General features: G+C 42.1%; 1 protein-coding gene across 3 annotated transcripts in view; it reads right to left on the reverse strand.

Annotated features, from left to right (window-relative positions):
• Window positions 1-15967: 15967 nt before the first annotated feature.
• The window catches only part of RBPJ (recombination signal binding protein for immunoglobulin kappa J region), a 35868-nt gene continuing 31170 nt past the window's right edge, over window positions 15968-20665 (reverse strand). For all 3 annotated transcript variants that reach the window (XM_072132490.1, XM_072132458.1, XM_072132518.1), the window contains 4 exons: window positions 19946-20086; window positions 19670-19825; window positions 17375-17478; window positions 15968-16332 (listed from right to left, as the gene is read on the reverse strand). In XM_072132490.1, coding sequence (XP_071988591.1) covers window positions 16017-16332; window positions 17375-17478; window positions 19670-19825; window positions 19946-20086 — 717 coding nt within the window. In that variant the 3' untranslated portion in view covers window positions 15968-16016. The remainder of the gene's footprint in view (window positions 16333-17374; window positions 17479-19669; window positions 19826-19945; window positions 20087-20665) is intronic.

Here is a 20665-nt window from a genome sequence, read left to right on the forward strand (position 1 = left end):
TATAACACCCCCAATTTATTACAATATATTGTATATACAGCACCTCCAAATTCATTCATTAAGGGTGTATTCATATAACATAAAATGCAAAATGCATTACCACATTACCAATGCATGTAGAGTATATACTTTATATTCCCCACAGTAGACAGGTAGCACTGCACCCCCCCCCCCCCACCTTCCGGGATATAGATTGATATCTGACTTATTGATATTGAGTATTGAGGACTGGGAGTCAGATTTGCAGCTCGGCCCCATCTAGTGGCCAGGCCTGGGACTGCAGTTCGACAATACTATTATGTACCTACTAAGGGTATATAAAAACCTGACAGATGTGGCACTTTCTACAGAGATTGTGAAGGTAGAAGTGAATTATAGGAATATTATCAGCTGACAGAAGAGGGACTACAGGCAAAACAATGGAGACATGTAAAAGCCAAGCTGCTTTCATGCTCACTATAAAAATATATCTGTCACCACACTAATGTCCCCAAGGCCCACAGAAAGTACCTTCTTCTGTAATATGTATCTCCCCTGAATGAGCATGAATGAAAAATCATCTTTAATATGATGCAGTCAGGTAACCCCACCTCCTGCAGTCAGTATGCTCAGCCCACTCCATCCATATGGCCCAGGGCTTGGACATCAGATGCATGGAGTGGGCAGAGCAAACTGACTGCAAAAGGCCCCCGCCTTTTGCAGTCAGTTTGCTCTGCCCACTCCATGGGTTACCTGACTGCAGGAAGTTTGCCCGGCTGTCTGGTTGCTTAAGAAAAAAAAAAAAAGATGATTTTTCATTCATGCCGGATTCTAGAAATATACTAAAAAAAACACCAGGGGACATACATATTACAGAAGGTGCTATCTGTGGGCTTGGGGAATTTGTGTAGTGACAGGTCACCTTTATATTATATACATATGGTCCAGAAAACTTCACCAGGTTTGTTTCTAATCAATTGGGAAAGGGGGGGAGGGGGGGTTACTTTTTTATGGATTTTAAAATAGGAAAATCAAAGAAATTTAGAGGCACACAGAGAACCAGGATCTCTACAGATATTCCCCTTTGCCTTTGATTATATAGGACTGGGTCAAAGTGGGCGCAGGCTTTTGTGCATAGCATATCCGCTGTATGGCTGTACATGCAATGCTGTTATACACTCCACAAAGTTTGTGTCGTCTAGGGGAGGCAAATAACAGTAAAAAGGAATTAGTCTCACCGGTAATTCAGTTTCCATAAGTCCACCATGACTGCCCCCTTGAGGTTGCTTCCCCTTCCTCTGTAGGGACAGGAAATTGAGAGTATTAAAAGGCCCCACCCTCAACCTCCCACCAGTGTTTATCAAATAACTACACCGGTATAGGATCCAACTCAAATGTATTCAGTACGTTAATTTCACATACATAGATAAAACATAAAACTTCTTATACAAGTGGGAGGGAAAAAAATAGAGACGTCATGGTGGACTTATGGAAACTGAATTACCGGTGAGACTAATTCCTTTTTTCCATATCGGCCCCCATGACGGCCCCCTGGAGACATACCAAATTATGCCCAGTCAGGGAGGGACCACAGCCTGAAGTATTTTCCGGCCGAAGGCCAGATCTCTGGAAGTTAGAACATTAAGTCTATAGTGCTTAACAAAGGTAGTATTTGAGCTCCATGTGGCAACTTTATAAATCTCTTCAATAGAGGCTCCCCCTCGCTCCGCCCAAGATGTAGACATGGCCCTAGTAGAATGGGCTTTGACTGAAAGCGGTAGGGGAACACCTTTGACCTTGTAGCATTTTTTAATGGCTTCAGTAATCCATCGTCCAATTGTGGTTTTTGAAGCCTTCTTGCCTTTATGTTTTCCTGCAAATTGAATGAACAGATTAAAAATCCTGCCATTTCTCCTCCATAGGACTTCTTGGATGCTGGCAAAATGTTGGTAAGACAATCTCTTGGTTCCTATGGAAATTAGAGACAACCTTAGGCAAGAAATTTCTGTCAAGCTTAAGCGTAATCCTATCCTCAGATATAGACAAATAGGGTTCACAGATAGACAAGGCTTGCAACTCACTTAACCTTCTGTGGTGGCTATAAGAAAGGCAGTCTTTAAAGTCAAGAGACGCATGAAGGGCGGCACGGTGGCTGAGTGAGTAGCACTTCTGCCTTGCAGCACTGGGGTCCTGGGTTCGAATCCCACCCAGGTCCACATCTGCAAAGAGTTTGTATGTTCTCTCCGTGTTTCCGTGGGTTTCCTCCGGGTACTCCGGTTTCCTCCCACACTTCAAAACATACTGTTAGGTTGTTTAGATTGTGAGCCCCATGGGGACAGGGACCAATTTGACATGCTTGTGCAGCGCTGCGTAATCTGTGTGCGCTATATAAATAAAGAATTATTATTATTATTATGTTGTAAGAGTCATTTGGTTCAAATGGGCTCAGTTAGGGCGTCTAAGACTAAAGATAGATCCCACTGAGGATGTAGGATGTAGACGTGTACAGGCCTGGAAAAATCTTTTAACTCACCTGTGTTCTGCAAGTGCGGTGTCATAGAATGCACTCAGGGCCGAGACCTGGACTTTCAAGGTGCTAGGTTGAAGCCCCTTTTCAAACCTGTCCTGTAGAAAATCAAGGATTTGACATACATTAGGAGAATCCTGATTAGGCATATCCTTAGACGAGGAACAAAACTTTATCCATATTTTAAGATATATGGCATGAGTTACTGGTTTCCTACTATTTTTTAAGGTCTTAATTACCTTATATGATAGTCCCTTCGTTTTCAAGGCTGCCAATTTTAGAAACCCTGGGTACTGATGCAGGACTGGTCCCTGATGTAGAAGGTCCGGCCTCTCGGGAAGAATGAATGGAAGGTCCACTGTTAACTTCTGAAGAATTGAGAACCAACTCTTCTTCGGCCAGATCCAGACCTGTGAGAACGCATCCAGCCCCCAAGGGGCCTCTCTTGGATTTAGTGAGTAGAACTTCTCTACCTTGCAGTTCTTCCTTGAGGCAAACAGTTCGATGGCTGGTAATCCCCATCTTGAAATGATCTCCTGAAAAACCTCCTCGTTCAGACTCCACTCGTGTGGAAGAATCTGAGATCTGCTGATATAATCCGCCACTACATTTTCTGAGCCCTTCAGATGGATGGCTGAGATTGAGCGAAGATTTTCTTCCGCCCATGAGAATATTTCCTGGGATATCTTTAGCAGTTCCCTGGATCTGGTTCCGCCGTGCCTCTGTAGTAGTGGTATTGTCTGACATTATTTTTATGTGATGCCCTTTCAAGTTGTCGGTGCAAGCTTCCAGTGTCTCCAGGACTGCTCTCAATTCTCTTTCGTTTGAAGAGACTTGTTTTCTCTCCCAGGACCAACGACCCTGAACATATTTTCCTGGTAGGAGAGCTCCCCAACCGGAACTGCTGGCATCCGTCTGAATCTGGATCAATGGCCACTGTATCCATTCCACTCCTCTTTGAAGGTTCCTGGGACTCTTCCACCAATCTAATGACTTTTTCACTTTTGGAGGAATTACCAGTGACAAGTGCAAATGGTGATGGTTTCGGTCCCACTTTGAAAGGATCCAGGATTGTAAGGTCCTTGAGTGGTTTTGGCACCAGGCCACACTCTGGATACAAGATGTCATAGTCCCCAGCAGACTCATCACTGTTCGAACTGACACTGACTTCCTCTTCTGGAAATTTCTGATCTTCCCAAGAGGCTTGTCCGCTTTCTCCTGTGGAAGATAGGAGGTTTGTGTTACAGAGTTCAGGGATACCCCTAAAAATTATTTTATGTGACTTGGGGTCAAGTCCGATTTTTCTAGATTTATGATCCATCCCAGGGATTGCAATATCTCTATTGTTGTCTTCTTCTGACTCTCCATGTGACGTACCGAGTCTCCAATCAGCAGGAAGTCGTCTAGGTAAGGTACCACGAAGATCTCCTCTGTTCGAAGATATTTCACTACCTCTGCCATGACCTTGGTGAAGATCCGAGGAGCTGAAGAGAGACCAAAGGGTAATGCGGTAAACTGAAAATGAAACTCCTCCCCTGAGGGTGACAACACTGCAAACCGTAAGCATCTCTGTGACTCCGGATGAATGGGTACATGGTAGTATGCATCCTTGAGGACCAAGGTGCATAAAACCGCGTTGTGAGATATTAAAGGGGTGGCAGACTTCACCGACTCCATTTTGAATTTGGTGTATGCTACCCATTTGTTCAATAATTTCAGGTTTGTGATTAATCTGAAGGTTCCATTTGTTTTTTTTAATCAGGAATAAGGGAGAATAATGACCCATACCTTTTTCTTCTTGGAGGACTGGACTGATCACGTTCAGCTTCAGCAGACCGGAAACTTCTTCCCAAAGGAGACCTGTTAGTTTGTCTAAGGATTGCCTGGATAGTACAAATCGGTGAGGGGGTGGTGACACAAACTCTATAAAATTACCGTCCTTGATTATTGAGAGCACCCACCTGTTTGAAGTTATGTTCTCCAATTGGGGGTGAACATTTTTCAATCTTCCCCCCCATTCTGGCGTCATTGCCGTTTTTCTTGCTTATTTGTGGAACTGAAGAGGAACTGTTTGCTTTTTCCTCCTCTGCATGTACTCCCAAATCCTTGTCTCCATGCTTGTCTGCCCTTAAATCTCTGCTGATCTCTGGTTGAGCGAATGCCACAAAAAAACGGTTTCTTTGTCTGTTGCTTCGCTTCCGGAAACCCTTTCTTACTGTCAGCTGCTTTATCCAGGATATCATCCAGCTCTGCGCCAAACAAAAACTCCCCAGAAAAAGGAAGGCTACACAACTTAGCCTTAGAACGCACATCTCCTGACCACTGCTTAAGCCAAAGTGCTCTTCTGGTTGCATTTGACAATGCGGCTTCCCTTGAGGAAAAACGAATAGTCTCTGCCGATGCGTCTGCTAAAAAGGCTGCTGCTGACTTCAGTAATGGGATGGAATCTAGAATCTCTTCCCTAGACGTACCTTCTCTAAGGTGATCTTCAAGCTGTCTTAACAAAAAGAAAAGAGTGCGAGAAACTGAGGTAGTTGCAAAATTAGTTTTAAGAGTCGCCATAGAGGCCTCCCATGCTTTCTTAAGCAGACAGTCTGACTTCCGATCCATAGTATCCTTTAACTGGGTAGAATCCTCAAAGGGTAAATCAGTTTTTTTGACAACTTTGGAAATGGGAACATCAACTCTGGGCACATTATCGCAAATTTTTGTCTCCTCAGGGTCAAATAATAAACGGTTCCTAAATTCTTTGGGGATTGTTAAACGTCTTTCTGGGTCTTTCCACTCATCCAAAACAAGATCTTTCAGATTTTCAATGATTGGAAAAACTCACTTTCTTCCTTCTCAAACCTCCAAACAATTCGTCAACTACGGACCTTTCTTCTACTGTGTCCTCAATATTAAGGGTGTCTCGTAATGCTTTAATAAGCCCATCCATATCTTCATTTGGAAAAAGATATTTAGGGTCATTTTTTAGGTACGGATTGTTGCATGAAATCAGACTCCTCAATATCCATTTCATATGAACATGAAGGTTGCTCATCGTCAGTATCTACACATACAGGATTTCCTCTGACTTTCTTATGCGGTGGACTTTTTGAAGCTTTAATAATGAAAATTTAGGAACTTTTTTTTGAGTGCAGGAGTAGAAAAGCATCAATTCTGTACTGGATTTTTTACTCTTTTTTTTTTTGGTGTTCACCGTATAGACTAATAATCATGTTATCTTTATTCTATGGGTCGATACGATTACGGGGATACCAGACTTGAATATATTTTCTTACGTTTTACTAAATTTGTCAAACAAAACCCTAATGTGGGGAAAAATCTATCATTTATGTATTGCCGTCTTCCAAGTGGCATAACATTGTTACTTTTTTGGCTACGGAGCTGGTTGATGGCTTATTTTTTGCGGGACATGTTGTAATTTGCACCAGTATCATGTCGGAGTACACATGGTTTTTTGATCGCATTTTATAGCATTTTTTGTGGGATTGAATAGCTAAAAATCATAATTTTTGGAAGGTTTATAGCAGTTTTTTTTTACGGCGTTTATCGTGGGGGTTCAATAATGATTTACTTTTATTCTACGGGTTGTTACGGACGCGGTGATACTATATATGTGGGGTTTGTGTTATGATTTAGACTTTTTTTTTAGTTATATGTCTCTTTATATGTTTTGGGGGTTTGGGGCATTTTTAGTGATTTATTACTTTATTTTTTTATTGAATAACATTTTTTTTTTTACTTTTTCACTTTTATACCATGGGACATGAAGAAGCAATCTTCTGATTGCTTCTTCATGATAATATTCTGCAATACTCATGTATTGCAGAGTATTATCAGTGTCAGCCTATACACTTGCATAGGCTGGCACTGTGCCAGTAAGATGACGTCACAGACGCCATCTTACTGGCAATTCTAGCAAGTAACTCTGGGGTCCAGATCGGACCCCAGAGTTACTATAGCAACGATCGGCGCCCCCCGAAAACGGTTCGGGGGGGCCGATCGTGGGGGAAAGACCCCCCAGAGGCATGTTAGATGCCGCGGTCGCGCTGACCGCGGCATTTAACGGGTTAAGCACCCGCGATCGGAGTCAACTCCGATCGCGGGTGTTACACTGGGGTGCCGGCTATTAGTTACAGCCGGCACCCCGTGTTTCCCGATGCTGGTTCGGCTCAGATCTTGAGCTGAACCGGCATGGGCTCAGCGTCCGATATATCGGACGCTGAGCGTTAAGGGGTTAATTAAAAAGCCGACTCCCAAACACAGCATATAGTGCCAGTAACATCGGCGTTCAGCCAGACGTCCTACTCACAGAACCCAGGGATATGGAACGATTTTCAGCCTCCTCAGCCATCTTGTTGCCATAGACCTCAGCAGACAGCGACTACACCGCGGTCTTATACATGCTGCCGGCGTCTGACGTCATCTTCCGCGGCCCGTCCCCTAGGCCGTGACGCTGAGGCCTCTGACGTCAGTTCCGGCAAAACCGGAAGTGACGTCGCGCACCGAGGAGGGCATATGTGCCGGCTACCGCGGACCCGCGAACGATCCGTAGAGCCACTGGCACCTGCCCAATGGCAACCGGAGCCTGAGGACCCCAAGTAGGACTCCCTAAAGAGGCTGGACGAGGGAAGCCCCGGGGGAAGAGGCACCCACGAGGGGTACGAGATTCCACCTCCCCCCCCCCCCCATGGAGGAGAGAGAGGTTTACTCTCAATCCTATCCCTGTAGGGACAGGAAAAACACTGGTGGGAGGTTGAGGGTGGGGCCTTTTAATACTCTCAATTTCCTGTCCCTACAGAGGAAGGGGAAGCAACCTCCAGGGGGCCGTCATGGGGGACGATATGGAAATATGATTTTTCAATCTGCAATTTATTTATTTGTTTAGGAGGAAAAGGGCATCAATTAGGAATCCAATGGAATTGAACCCCACTCCATGCTCCTCAGATACAGAAGAAAACCCCCCCACCCTCTGTATACACATAGGGCCACTGGCCCACGAGAGAGTTCAATCTGAGTATAAAGCTACAAGTGCTGGAGGGATTTCCCGGGCTGAGCCTCTCATCACTGGACTGAACCAAGCTTGTCAGTTTTCTGGGAAACCCATTATTCTCACTGCACTCGCTCATGGGCAAGTAAAATACTTCTGTAATGCAGTCATATGCAGAGTGTAAGCGGTTGTCCTAACACATACAATGAGTGGCCCAAGAGTCCTGCGAGGTGAAAAATGTAGAAATGTAATTTACGAAAGCTACACTTGAGATCTACTTACCTATGTGACCCTGGCCTGGAGTGGTGCGCCTGCTCATGATCTTTTAGTATTTGAAAGTCTTTGGACAAGAGTAATTACTAAAATAATAGCACAGATAGTACTCTGGAACAATTTGTGCCTGTATGTTACTTTGGCACAGATAGTACTGCATTACTCACAATATTACTTTGGGCAAATATAGAATGGCTCTTAAAGAACCTGATACCGATAAGTACTCGAGCAATGAGTAACAAAAATATCTACAGATAGCGATCCTCTATCACCAAGTCTCCTAGTAGAGTGTAGCACCACCTCAGTAAAGAATGTAGACATAGATAGTACTTTGTGCCGACATTGATGAGGAGAGTCGGAAAATTCACAGTAGGATGCAATCCCTGTCTTTACCTACAAAATATTTTTTAGGTAGATTGGTTGGTGCCTTATTAACTGAATTTCTCAGTGTGTAGGAGCAGCATGTAGGGTGATTACATTTCCACTTCACCCGATGACCAAAAATAATAATTAAAAAAAAAAAAAAAGGGGGTGTAGTATCTGGATTGCTTTCTAATTTCTGATAGATTTCAGGTGGTGTTGTGACTTTATTGTTCCAAAACTTTTACCAGTCTCATTCCTCATTACTACACAATTTATAAACATCTATGGTTTATCTTCTTTGCCAGCGTAGTTTGGATGGGTCGTTAAAGAACTTCTGCTGAGAATTGCTGACCTGTTACATAACCCTGCACGTTACCAATTTCATGTCGCAACCATGAAACCACGGACCCCCCACCCCCACCCCTCGCATTTGGCTCAGAAATAAAATGCTCTCTTCTGCTGGCGTGAGACATTCACCATGGTACCAACATTTTTTTTTTTTATAAAAAGGAATATGACACACTTGTCTGTGGAAATAGAGCATTAACAAAATTTAATGTGTAAAATTGTCAAAAATATATACACAAATAAAACAGTTACAAGGATTAGACAATGGTATAAAAATGTAAACCTTGCTGCCAAGGTTTAGGAGAATAGAGTGCACCTTGATTCCAGACTAAAGATCTGGCTCACATTAAGCAAAGCTAATGACGGCAAAGCTCTTAACATGTTAGTTACTCTGTATTATGTGGCTGTGCTTCATGTAATAGCGAGACATACGAGAAAACATAGGAAGTCATAAAACACTTAACGTGTTCGCATTTAAACCTTTTATTCAGACACCCAAATAGCAGAAGATTTTCGTTCTTGGTGAACATTTCTTTGAGCGGAGCAAAAAGAAATAAAATTTCGCTGAACTATTTTATTGCTAAAAAAACAAAAAACAAAAAAAACAGATGTACATTCCAACTCCTCTAGACTGGAAGTAAAAAAAAGTTGGCTTCTCTATAAGACATCATTGGAGCAGTTTACTGAGCCAACGAGATTACACCCAAAGATGGGGGGGGGGGTAAAGGAACAAGAGACACATATCATCCAAAAAGGGTTACCCAGCAACCCCACTTGAATTTAACCCATTAACAAGCCAGAGGTTCCATAAACCAAGAGGACTATTTTTTTTTTTTAATGCAAGTTGAAAGAGAACGTGTTAGATGCATAGAGAGGTGGCAGAAGTTTTACGATATTCACGAGAATGTAACGATTCACCAGGAACGAGTAACACGTGAATATCTATGAAATATTGAGTATTTTATGTACTTGGGTCATTCGGTCATACTAGGGCCACTGTGTAAGCCTCAATAATAGGGGACAATGCAAAAATGACACTCTTTAAGCCTCCTTCACGTAAATGGGGGGCTATGGATATGTTTAATATACAAGAGCCTCCCACCCCCGTAGTCCAATGAGAGAATTTCCTTACTTTAGAGATGAGACTATATCATATATTAGCTTCCCCTCTTTAAATCCTTAAATAGGTGCCTCCCCACCGATTCTGGCACAGCTGAATTTTTACCTCAACCCCAGAGTAATCATTTCAGTTCTTAATATCCTCTCAACTGTCAGGTGGGTGGTGCTAGGACTATCCAACTGACAGTCTGGAGCCAGATTAGCATTTTTGGCGCCAAATCCAATAGAACCGATTTCTCGGGTTAGAGTAAAAAAAAAATTCCTAATGCACAAGAATTACCACTACTGAAGGGACCGCAGAAGGAGAAGAAAGCTCCACTTTAAAGGGAACCTGTCACCAGGAGCCCCGTTTTTAGCACTCCCCCAGTCCCCACAGAGCATAGTACATACACTGCCAAAGTGTTTTTGTATAAAAAAAAAATAGGTTTACAGAAAAAAAGATATGTTATATTGTACCTTTCATTAGCATCTGCTGTGTGACTAGGCAGTTCCCAATTAGGTGGGGCTGGAAAGGAGCAGTCCCCCCCCACCCTTGGGAAACATGTGACCTTTTCAAATATATGAATAACACCCAACACTCGGGAATGGCTGTAGAGGAGCAGGGGGCGTCGCCAAGCCAAGTGATGGGTGTTTTCATATATTTGAAAAGGTCACATGGAGGAGCAGCAAGGGTGGGGGGGGGGGGGAACTGCTCCTTTCCAGCCCCTCCCAATAGGCAACTTCCTAGTCAAACAGCAGATGCTAATGAAAGGTACAATATAAAATCTTTTTTTCTGTAAAACCAATTTTTAATACAAAAACACTTTGGCAGTGTATGTACTATGCTCTGAGGGGACTGGGGGAGTGCTAAAAATGGGTCTCCTGGTGACAGGTTCCCTTTAAGGAGTTGTGTGAGCAGAAAATTCAGGTAAACAATCTCAGATAAAAGATGGTACAATTCACAGCTTAATTTTTTTGGGCAGGGCTTATATCGACAAAGAGCATCTCTGAGGCATGAAGACACTTAGTGGTTCATTCCACCGAGATGCTTTTAGCCATCAGAAAACTGTTCAGTTACGGTATCTACGCAAATACATTTGAGTCACTCAATGGCGAATATCACTGTGAAAGTGAGACGATATCGGAACACCTGGCACAATAATTAAAAAATTCATACATTTGTTCAATACATAAAAGGCATACACAAAAGGAAACCAATACAAATCTGCAATCATAAAAAAAACATGAATTATTAGCAAAAATTATTTGGTATACATCAAGCTTTCATAATACAACTGCTCGGGTTTCATACCGGCAGCCCTAGGGTAATGAAAACAAAACAAAAAAAATTATCCAAAATTTTTTTTTTAACAAACACATTTATCCTTGGCGTTGGAGTGATTGGCAAAATGTACATAGACATGTCCGACACTTGAACATCGAAGGGTTATCCATTAAAGACGTTAAAAAAATATTGAAGTACATTTAACACAAATCGTCCAGTAGCGGAGTAAAACATGGCCGACATTTCCACCCATTCAGCATAAAAACAGGAAAAAAATTTAAAAAAAATGTTAGACTGGTTTCTGGTTGATCACACATTCACAGATTCTACATAGAGGACCACGCACAGTTACAATGCAGCAGACCATCAAGAGTAATATTTATCGCAATGGGTCACTGGCTATACATCGGACACAAACTATGGAAGACGGCCCTAGAGATACAGCATCATCAGATTCTAACTGATCTAATTACACGTCCATGTAGTCTTGTAGTGTTTGGGTCGTATCTGCTGGTGATATATACAAGAGACACAACATAAAGTAACATCATTGCTGGTCTATTTGTCTAAATTTCTGCGCAGCCACTCAAAAAGGCTATAGGCAACATAACACCACCCCCTCCCCACCAAACCCTAAAAATTAAAAAAAAAAAATCCTTTGGTAATTATGATACATCTGTTGCAGGTAACAAACTTGCAATGCTGAAGTTAATCGGCGGCACGTTGCAAGACACAAAACACATCCCCAACCATCAAACCCAACTAGTACACGTTAATAGCGCGAGGAAAAGAAGAAGTCGAGACAACATGAATTCCAGTAAAAACTATTCACAGGAAAGTAAAAAAAAAAAAAAAGCCAAGAGATAAGGCCACAATGGATTCAGTTCTTGGTCACTGACAGAGATGAGGGCAAGGCAGTTTCTTTTCTAGAAGCAACGAGCAAAGAGAACAACCAAAAAAAACGGCAAATATAACAAACACAAAAGAAAGGCTAACGCCGAGATCTATTTAGAAATTTCTCGGTTGTGAATGTATTATTTTTTTTTCTTCATTTGCACCAAATATATATACGGGATAAACGTAGGACAGACACATACGAGACGACGTAGTATAATGCTAGAGAAAAGATTGGATCTTTTTGCTGGTTAATGTCGGTAAGAAGCACGCTGAGAAGGCACGTGATGCTACGAAAACTAGCAAAGAAAGGATTAAAAAATTAGGCATGGTCAAACCAATGACCGGATTTAAAAAAAAAAAATGCTTCTTATAATGGGATTTTTTTTTTTTTGTGACAGGCACAGTGATAGAAAGGTACAGTTTGCATTAATATATGAGAACAGGGTAAAGGCCCCAACTAACATACAGAGACTTCTACAACACGTGGTCTATGGCAGTCCCACTACCTCAAGGACACACACAAAAAGGCATAGAAAAATCAGGCTCAGCATACTAGGCCAGTAACCAGGACTATCCTACAAAATCAAAGAGTCGGTAAATAGTTTGACCTATTGAGTAGAATCCTAAATGGAAAACACATATATATTAAAAAAAAACGGTTCTGTCCAGGATGGATTATTTTACACCTTACTAAGATTAATGAAGTTATGCAACCAGGGGACCCTCCGGGTGAGCCATAATGGAGGGAGGGAGTTTGGCAGCGGAAATTAATGTAAAAGGAACTTTCCTGTGAATTGATAATCTGCATTGTTGCGATTGCTGGTGTCAGCTCAACAGATTCTTCCGGCCATGTAAGAGTAGAACCCCAACCCCACCCAAACTTGACCAAAGAAGAGCAGCAACAGCCAACACGGACCACCGACCATGGCAATTTTCTGAAGTCAAAACCTTTCATATAATAACCTCAGGAGTGTGAGTGTGCCAGCAAGGCGGAGAGGTACCAAAGCTGGCAACAACAACGCTAAGGTGTCGTACACCTTCAAAAGCAGAGAGCAAGTTTGGGGAGATTGGCATCTTTCTATTCCTATACCAGGTCTTATCTCACTTGAGATGAACAGGATTTGGTGTCAATCAAAACGTCCAATCTTTTTGTAAACAATCGAGGAAGTTCAAATTGCAGGGCGTAGGCCAACGTATAAGTAGGGGCATATTTTACTAAATTTTCATTTGATTACAATCATAATGTAACACTTTTCTAACTGGTCTTCGTTAAACAGTAAGGTTAATGTGTACAACATCCCGCTGCACCACCCTATTCCCTAGTTCAAGGAATTCTCTGGAAGACGCTGCAGACGGCTTTATATAGTCCCTGCAGCGGTCACGAGAACACACACCATTCTCATGTGATGTCTATTCACTTGTCTGGAATACGGCAAAGGAGGAAAAGTGCTTTACTACATAATTACTGTATATTTAAGTGCTTAACATGGTTCATAAAGACCAGCGAAAACGTACATGCTGATGTAATACTAGACCCTAATTATTAAGCGATATTTGGCCACGCCCATAAAATAGCTGACCTCACTAAGATATGGCACAGTCGGAGGAAAGACCAAAGATCAGTTGTGGTAATTTGCACAAATTATGTCATTTCTATGGATTTGGAAACAACCTTTACATTGTAATGCATACACTCAAAATAAGAGGCTCTTGTAACAATTTCAGCCCTTATGATAGGGCTCTTTTGTAGTACGTAATTGGCACAACTATAGTGGAAATGTGTCTATGCGTTGGCCAGCTTTGGATGGATATGTTCATGGTCACACTTAAAATCTATCCACCTTTAGAGGATTTTTTGTTGTTGCTGTCCCCATACATTTCAAGTACAAAATTGTATCCATTTAATCTCTCACCATGAAGTCCTCCATGGTAACAGACTACAAACAAGAGCTGTGTAGTCAGAAGTCATATTCTCCTTCCATCAATATTCTACTTACACATTCTCTGTTGGCAAGATATATCTTACATAGGTAAGAGTAACACTGCACATAGTGAACATTGCTTGTAGTCTGGTTAACATGAACTGGCAAAAGGAGAGGTATACGGAAAAAAAAAACCCACAAAAAAAAAAACACAATCTAGACTCAAATGTTCAGGAACAACAAAACCAAGAAGCTGTAAACCTCCCCCTTTAGGTCTTGCAGTACCATCACAAGAGATTTAGTATAAGACTTGTCCGATATAATAGATTAACAAATGATGGGGAATTTTTTAGGTACATTTTTTTAACCCAACACAAAAAAGGTGGTACTTTTCAAATTCATTGGGGGTCATTTATCAGGACTTGTACTTGGGGGGGGGGGGGGGGGGGGGCAGAATGGGGTGCGGCCAGGGCAGAGTGTACCTATATATTTGCTATAGTCTGCAAACATTCACAAGTATCTTAGTAAATCTACACCAGGCCCTGCCAAATACATTAGAAGGTCTTAGCCTTTGTATCCACCGCAAGGAGGGAAGGGGGTGCTCTTTAATTATATAATAAATTTCCCTATTAACTTAAATCCAAAAAAAAAGGGCCAGGAAGAATCTCTGGAGGTAGCACAACTATCCGTAACAATGCAGCCTACCAATTCAATAATAACGAGTGATGTGACATAGAGAGTAGTAAACCTATAGGCTAGCCCAAATCAATACAACAATACCACACAACACTTTCCCAAAATCTAAGAGACGACAGCTACTTTCTAACCAGTGCAGAAAGATATTTGGTAACCTGCTCACTTTTTCAGCTCAATCTCTTTACTGTACAGGTTTTTAAAAGTCCCAGAGCCTAGTGCCAGTAAGGCAAAAAGAAAAAAAAAAACAGCAATAAAAGCCTTAGGGAGGGAAAAAAAAAAAAAATGTAATAAGAAACTTAACTTACACTTAATACAGGTTATGTACAAGATTTAAAAACCTGAACCTCAAAAAACATTAAAAATTATTTTTTTTACTTAAAAATACTTAAATAAAAATATCCATATCTGATGCGATGGAGTTGAACGATATGAAAGTGATTGTTTAAATGCCATGTGTAGTTTGCATGTAAGTTTTTTTTTTTTTAGGAAGAGGGGTGGGGGTGGGGGGGTGGGGTTTCTGGACCATAAATAGTCTCTATAAATACACCCGCTTCTTCATCGCAAAGAGTTGCTATTCCCTCTTTATCAACAAAAAGGCGACACGAGAGAAATCATATATATACATTTAGATACATTGGGGGGGGGGGGATGTGGGGGAGGGGTCATCGTGGGTCTTCAGTTGTTGCTCTATGAGCATTAGGCATTAGCAATTAAAAGTAGATCCTGTTCAGCAACGACTGGAAAGCCACGGGTCAACCCCTCCGGACTTACACGACAAAACGGGTGATATTAGACGACAACTGAACAGACGGTATTATCCGTATACACACGTTTGTATTGCAGGCAAGGTAGAGGCATTTTTTTTCTTTTCTTAAAGCTTTCGCACAAACTTCATATCATCTTAGAAAAACAAAAAGAATTAAAAAAAATTATAAATTGCTGCCCTTTACAAGGTTTGACATGCCAAAATAAAACCAAAAAAACTTTAAAAAAATTCCAGCCATTGACCAAAAATATATCTTTTTTTTTTTCCTTTTTTTTTGTAACTGGAAGATTATGATAATTAGGCTACACAAGTATGTTCAAGCTTGGAACCAGACTATTCTTAAAAAAAAAAAAAAAAAAAGAAAATAAAACTATTTGGTAACAAAAAGTTGTGGTATAATAATAAAAAAAAATGTACCTTTTACTAAAGCTTTTTTTCTTTTCCCTTGGTCCATAAAAACTATATCGATGCATTATTTTGGAGGTTTTACCTCCTAGCCACATTCTCTATTTCTGGCCATTTATTCCCCCCCCCCCTCCCCTCTCAAATGAAAATACAGATAAAAAATAGTTCTGTTTTTTTTTTCTTTTGAGTGGCGATTTATATCTACATAATTTTTTTTCTTTTTTTTTTTTACCCATTTATTATTGTGGCTTTAAAGTTTTAGGCTCGGCACTTGCAGTTCGAAAGGTTCAGGCATTATGAACAATTATGGAGAAACGATTTTCCCATGAAAGCTCAAAATTAAAAAAAACGGAATAAAAAAAAAAAAAAGTTCATTATACATGTCCTTTCATGTAAAAAAAAAAAAAAAAAAAAAAAAAAAAACTTAAAGTCAGCTGAAGTCCGGGTACAAAAGTTTGTGGTTATGACACTACGGCTGCCGCAGATGACGTGACATTGGTAGAATTTGTGCTGACGCTTGTGTAACTTCCCTCGCTGTTCGTGCTTGGATCGTTGGCAGCCAGGAGGCTTGAGTTGGCTCGCAGGATAGCTCCGGCTGCGCTACAATGAGGCCGAGGTCCAGGCTCTGGGGTGTATGTAAAAGTAAGGCTGGTCGAATAGATAATGCCATCATTCCGAACCAATGTCACTGGCACCTGAACCGGCTGGCGGACCCACCTCCAGCCCTCTCGGAAAGCGGAAATGTCAGGGACGACACACAACATACTTTCTGCGCACCTGGGTAGAGGAAATATAGAACATTTATACGGTTAGAAAGATACTTTCCCCCCCTCCCCCCGCCCCCCCTTCCCCAACTATGAGAGACAAAATGAGAAAACAAATACAGAAAAATCACATTGTCGATTTTGAGTTGCCAAGCCAGTCTCTAGATGTCAACCCCATAGAAAACCTTTGGAGGGAGTTGAAAGTCCGTGTTACCCAGTGAAAGCCCCAAATCATCTTTGTTTTCTAATATTGTCTCTTATAGTTGAGGTTCTACCTATGATGTCAATTACAGGCTTCATCTTTTTAAGGGGGAGAACTTGCACAAATTGGTGGCCAATTAAATATTTGTTCCCCCACTGTAAGTAATGCCAAGCGATGCATTGGTGCATGTCTATTAGACTCGGGGCTGCTTTAGATGACTGGTCAGTCCATGCTTCACGGACCAACCACAATACCAGTGACGGGATTTTGTGCATTGTAGTTGTATATGATCTAAGGAGCCCCTTTCTTCTTCTGCTGTATGAAGTCCTGTAGTCAGCACTGTGGTCGGTCCATGAAATCCAGAGACTACAAAGTTCAATAATCACAGACCAACTACAGTCAACTGCTACTGGCGTAAAAATGGAAAATTTAAATCAGCACTTGCCTCTCTCCTGCACTCCAGTTCAGTGAGATGCCCTAATTGACACCAACATATACTGCAGTATATGAGGATATTCCCACTGATCTATAACAGTGTGCTATGGGTACACTGTTATAGATTGTGCTGAATGAGGGAATGTCAGTGTCTCCAGACTGTCACTGCTATGGATCAAAACCCCCGTGCGGCTTTGCCAGGGGCATTTAAATGGTTAACCATGATGGGTGCCAAAACCGATCGCGGGTGTTAACAGCAAGCACTCAGTGCGTATGAAGAGGGCTCGGCCGTGAGGCCGCTTCATACACTTGCTTCTGCACCCTCATGCAGCATTGGGTTAAACATTGGGCAAAAATGTCAATCAGCAGCATATAGAGAAATAAAAAACAAAAAAATAAATAAAGAAGTAGAACATACCTATACATAGTCTCTGCCTCCACATCCCCAAACCAAACTCGCAAATTTGGTGTGAAGTTCTGACCTGTTAGTTCCAACATTGCTACATCTCCACCTCCATTCAGCTGTAAGACAGGGGATAGAATGATGAGCAAATTGACAAAAATGTTTCTTAGCAGAAAATGCTGTTGACATTGACTAATGAAGAATTAAAAATCTACTGGCTGCTGGTCACATGTCCACATCACATGTCCTGCACCTGCCTGGGCAGGTCATGTGATCACCACTATGTTTGCCTGTAGTCGGTTGGTTGCAGTGCATCCAGTATGGCCAGTGTTGTGGTAATGGCAGAAAACCTGTCAGATCATCACTGGGAGGAGTTACTGAGAACTAAAGGCTCATGGGACTTGTAGTTTCCAGTGGCAGCCATCTTTGTGATAACTTCTCATACTTTAGAGGCTATACAATTTTGTGAATCATGAAATCAAACTAATTAAGCTCCATTTTGTGACTAATGACATGAAATTCTGTTCAATTCATTTATTTATAGCGTCATGGGTTTTTGTATCAGACGTTCATATTCCCGGAATACCCCTTTAAGTCTGTTGGCTTTGCTGTGTAGGCTTGAACAACATAAGCAGAGCTCTCTATGTAGACCTCCAGCAGGAGGATAAAGTAGGATAGTAACACTATACAAGCAGGAAACTCTGGATATCCTCACGTTTACCACTGGGACAATACAGACTAGAAACCCTGCATTGCTGCTCACAAGAAAATTCATAATAAAAACAAATAAAAATAGAAAATACATTAAAAAAAACATTACCAAATTCTGATTAATATATGTTTAAGATAATAAATACACCAGAGATTCCCTCCACACTTTGTGTTATGCAGTATGTGAAACCAAAAATCTCCCGCTATAAAGGGCCCCACATACACAACTATACCATGGATGAAGTATAACGTGTGGATCAGTGGATAAAGAATATTACACAACCTATTCAATCCCCTCTGCCCTCCCGGGGACTCATTTGTGTAGCTGTATAATAAGACCTTGTGTGGGTAGATGTAAAATCAGGTTATTCCAGAATGAGCAGAAATCCCCTATTGTTATCAGAGGAGCAGGAGGTGTTATTACTAGAGTTCTGAGTAGTAGATCTGATCTCCGGTGCTGGTTTTCCATCAAAGAAGGTAAATACACCAGAGATGGGGAATTCTAAGAGCCCCCTATAAGCCATACACATATACTGTACAGTTATGGTAGTAGTAGTGCCTGGAATACCTAAGAATCCTCCATTGTGTATCCTAACCTCCTAGAGATCAGGAAAAGCACAGGTGCCCCATATGAATTTCGCTCTACCGCTTCTCCGAGGACAGCAGCGGGCATGCTCTACCGCTTCTCCGAGGACAGCAGCGGGCATGCTCTACCGCTTCTCCGAGGACAGCAGCGGGCATGCTCTACCGCTTCTCCGAGGACAGCAGCGGGCATGCTCTACCGCTTCTCCGAGGACAGCAGCGGGCATGCTCTACCGCTTCTCCGAGGACAGCAGCGGGCATGCTCTACCGCTTCTCCGAGGACAGCAGCGGGCATGCTCTACCGCTTCTCCAAGCACAGCAGCGGGCATGCTCTACCGCTTCTCCAAGCACAGCAGCGGGCATGCTCTACCGCTTCTCCAAGCACAGCAGCGGGCATGCTCTACCGCTTCTCCAAGCACAGCAGCGGGCATGCTCTACCGCTTCTCCAAGCACAGCAGCGGGCATGCTCTACCGCTTCTCCAAGCACAGCAGCGGGCATGCTCTACCGCTTCTCCAAGCACAGCAGCGGGCATGCTCTACCGCTTCTCCAAGCACAGCAGCGGGCATGCTCTACCGCTTCTCCAAGCACAGCAGCGGGCATGCTCTACCGCTTCTCCAAGCACAGCAGTGGGCATGCTCTACCGCTTCTCCAAGCACAGCAGTGGGCATGCTCTACCGCTTCTCCAAGCACAGCAGTGGGCATGCTCTACCGCTTCTCCCAGCCATACCCTTATTTAATAGTTACCACTTTTTTTTTTTATTAGTAATGGGGTATTGTGTACAGTCCTGCGGATATGATACATGATACATACAGGTCCACAACCAATGTCGTACCAACATCCCCCGAAACAGGCAGCCACTGACCCTCTTCCCGGGCCATATGCATGCGTGTCTATACAGCTCTGTATTCAACGCTCCCATTGACTTGCATGGATAAATGTGAACACTCCCATATTGTTCATCCTATAACATGTGCCCAAACGTGGAGATACAAACAAGTTAAAAGTTGTTCCTTACCTGAAGACTTTCTACGACTGGCACAGGGGTAACGGGTGCGTGTACGGGCCCCATCCCTTCATAGAACGTATATTCTGCCTTGTCTGTGCTGATGATTGTCCATGAGGCACCGTCATTGATCATCTCTTTGTTTGGCTCTTTGGGGCATGGAGTGGCCTTTAGTTTTAGGTTGAAAAGGAAAAAAAGTTTACATTAAAAGCTGCAAAAATGAGAATGACAAAAAAAAGAAAAGCGCGGCAGGAAACGCGGCGGCATCTTGACGGGGTGAGCGCTTACTTGAAACTGGATTATTCGTTCCTGAGAAAGGCATAAGTACATTCTCTCCGTGTCCTTCAGGTAGAACGCACATTTGTGGAGCTGAGAAACAGGGTCGTCTGCATCTAACAAAGCCGTCTGCTTATCCACCTTCCGGATAATCTGTGAAGCGATAAAAACACATGAAAGTGAAAAAAGTACAAAAACTCCCCAAGAGGTTCAACTTATCATGCATATACATACAAGTGTAACTCTCTGAGCGGACTACCCAAATTCGTTCATTAGAAAGGGATGGGCTGTTCCTAGGGATTATGTGTCATTTCCTTGTGGGCTCTGTTATTACGGCTTTCACAGCGCAGTCCAAATGACAACTCCCCTTCATTCTTTGGGTCAGTGCGATTACAGGGATACCGAATTTATATAGGATTTTAAAAAAATAAATGTATCTTTTGTATGAAAAATATTTCTTTTTGCCAACAAATTTTTCATACTTTGCGTATGGCGCTGTGTAAGGCGTCTTTTTTGTGGGACGTGATGACGTTTACATTGCTTCCATTTTGGGGACTGCACTAACTTTTTTCATCACTTTTTATTCAATTTATTTATTGCAAAATGGGAAAAAAAGTGGCGTTTTGGACACTTGGGCTACATTTTCCATTACGTGGTTCACTGCCAGGAATGACTTATTATATATTGATAGTTTTTGGTAAATTTTGGTATGTTAACATTTCCATGGTTTAC

The sequence above is a fragment of the Engystomops pustulosus genome, chromosome 1, assembly GCF_040894005.1.
Source record: "Engystomops pustulosus chromosome 1, aEngPut4.maternal, whole genome shotgun sequence".
Lineage (NCBI taxonomy): Eukaryota > Metazoa > Chordata > Amphibia > Anura > Leptodactylidae > Engystomops > Engystomops pustulosus.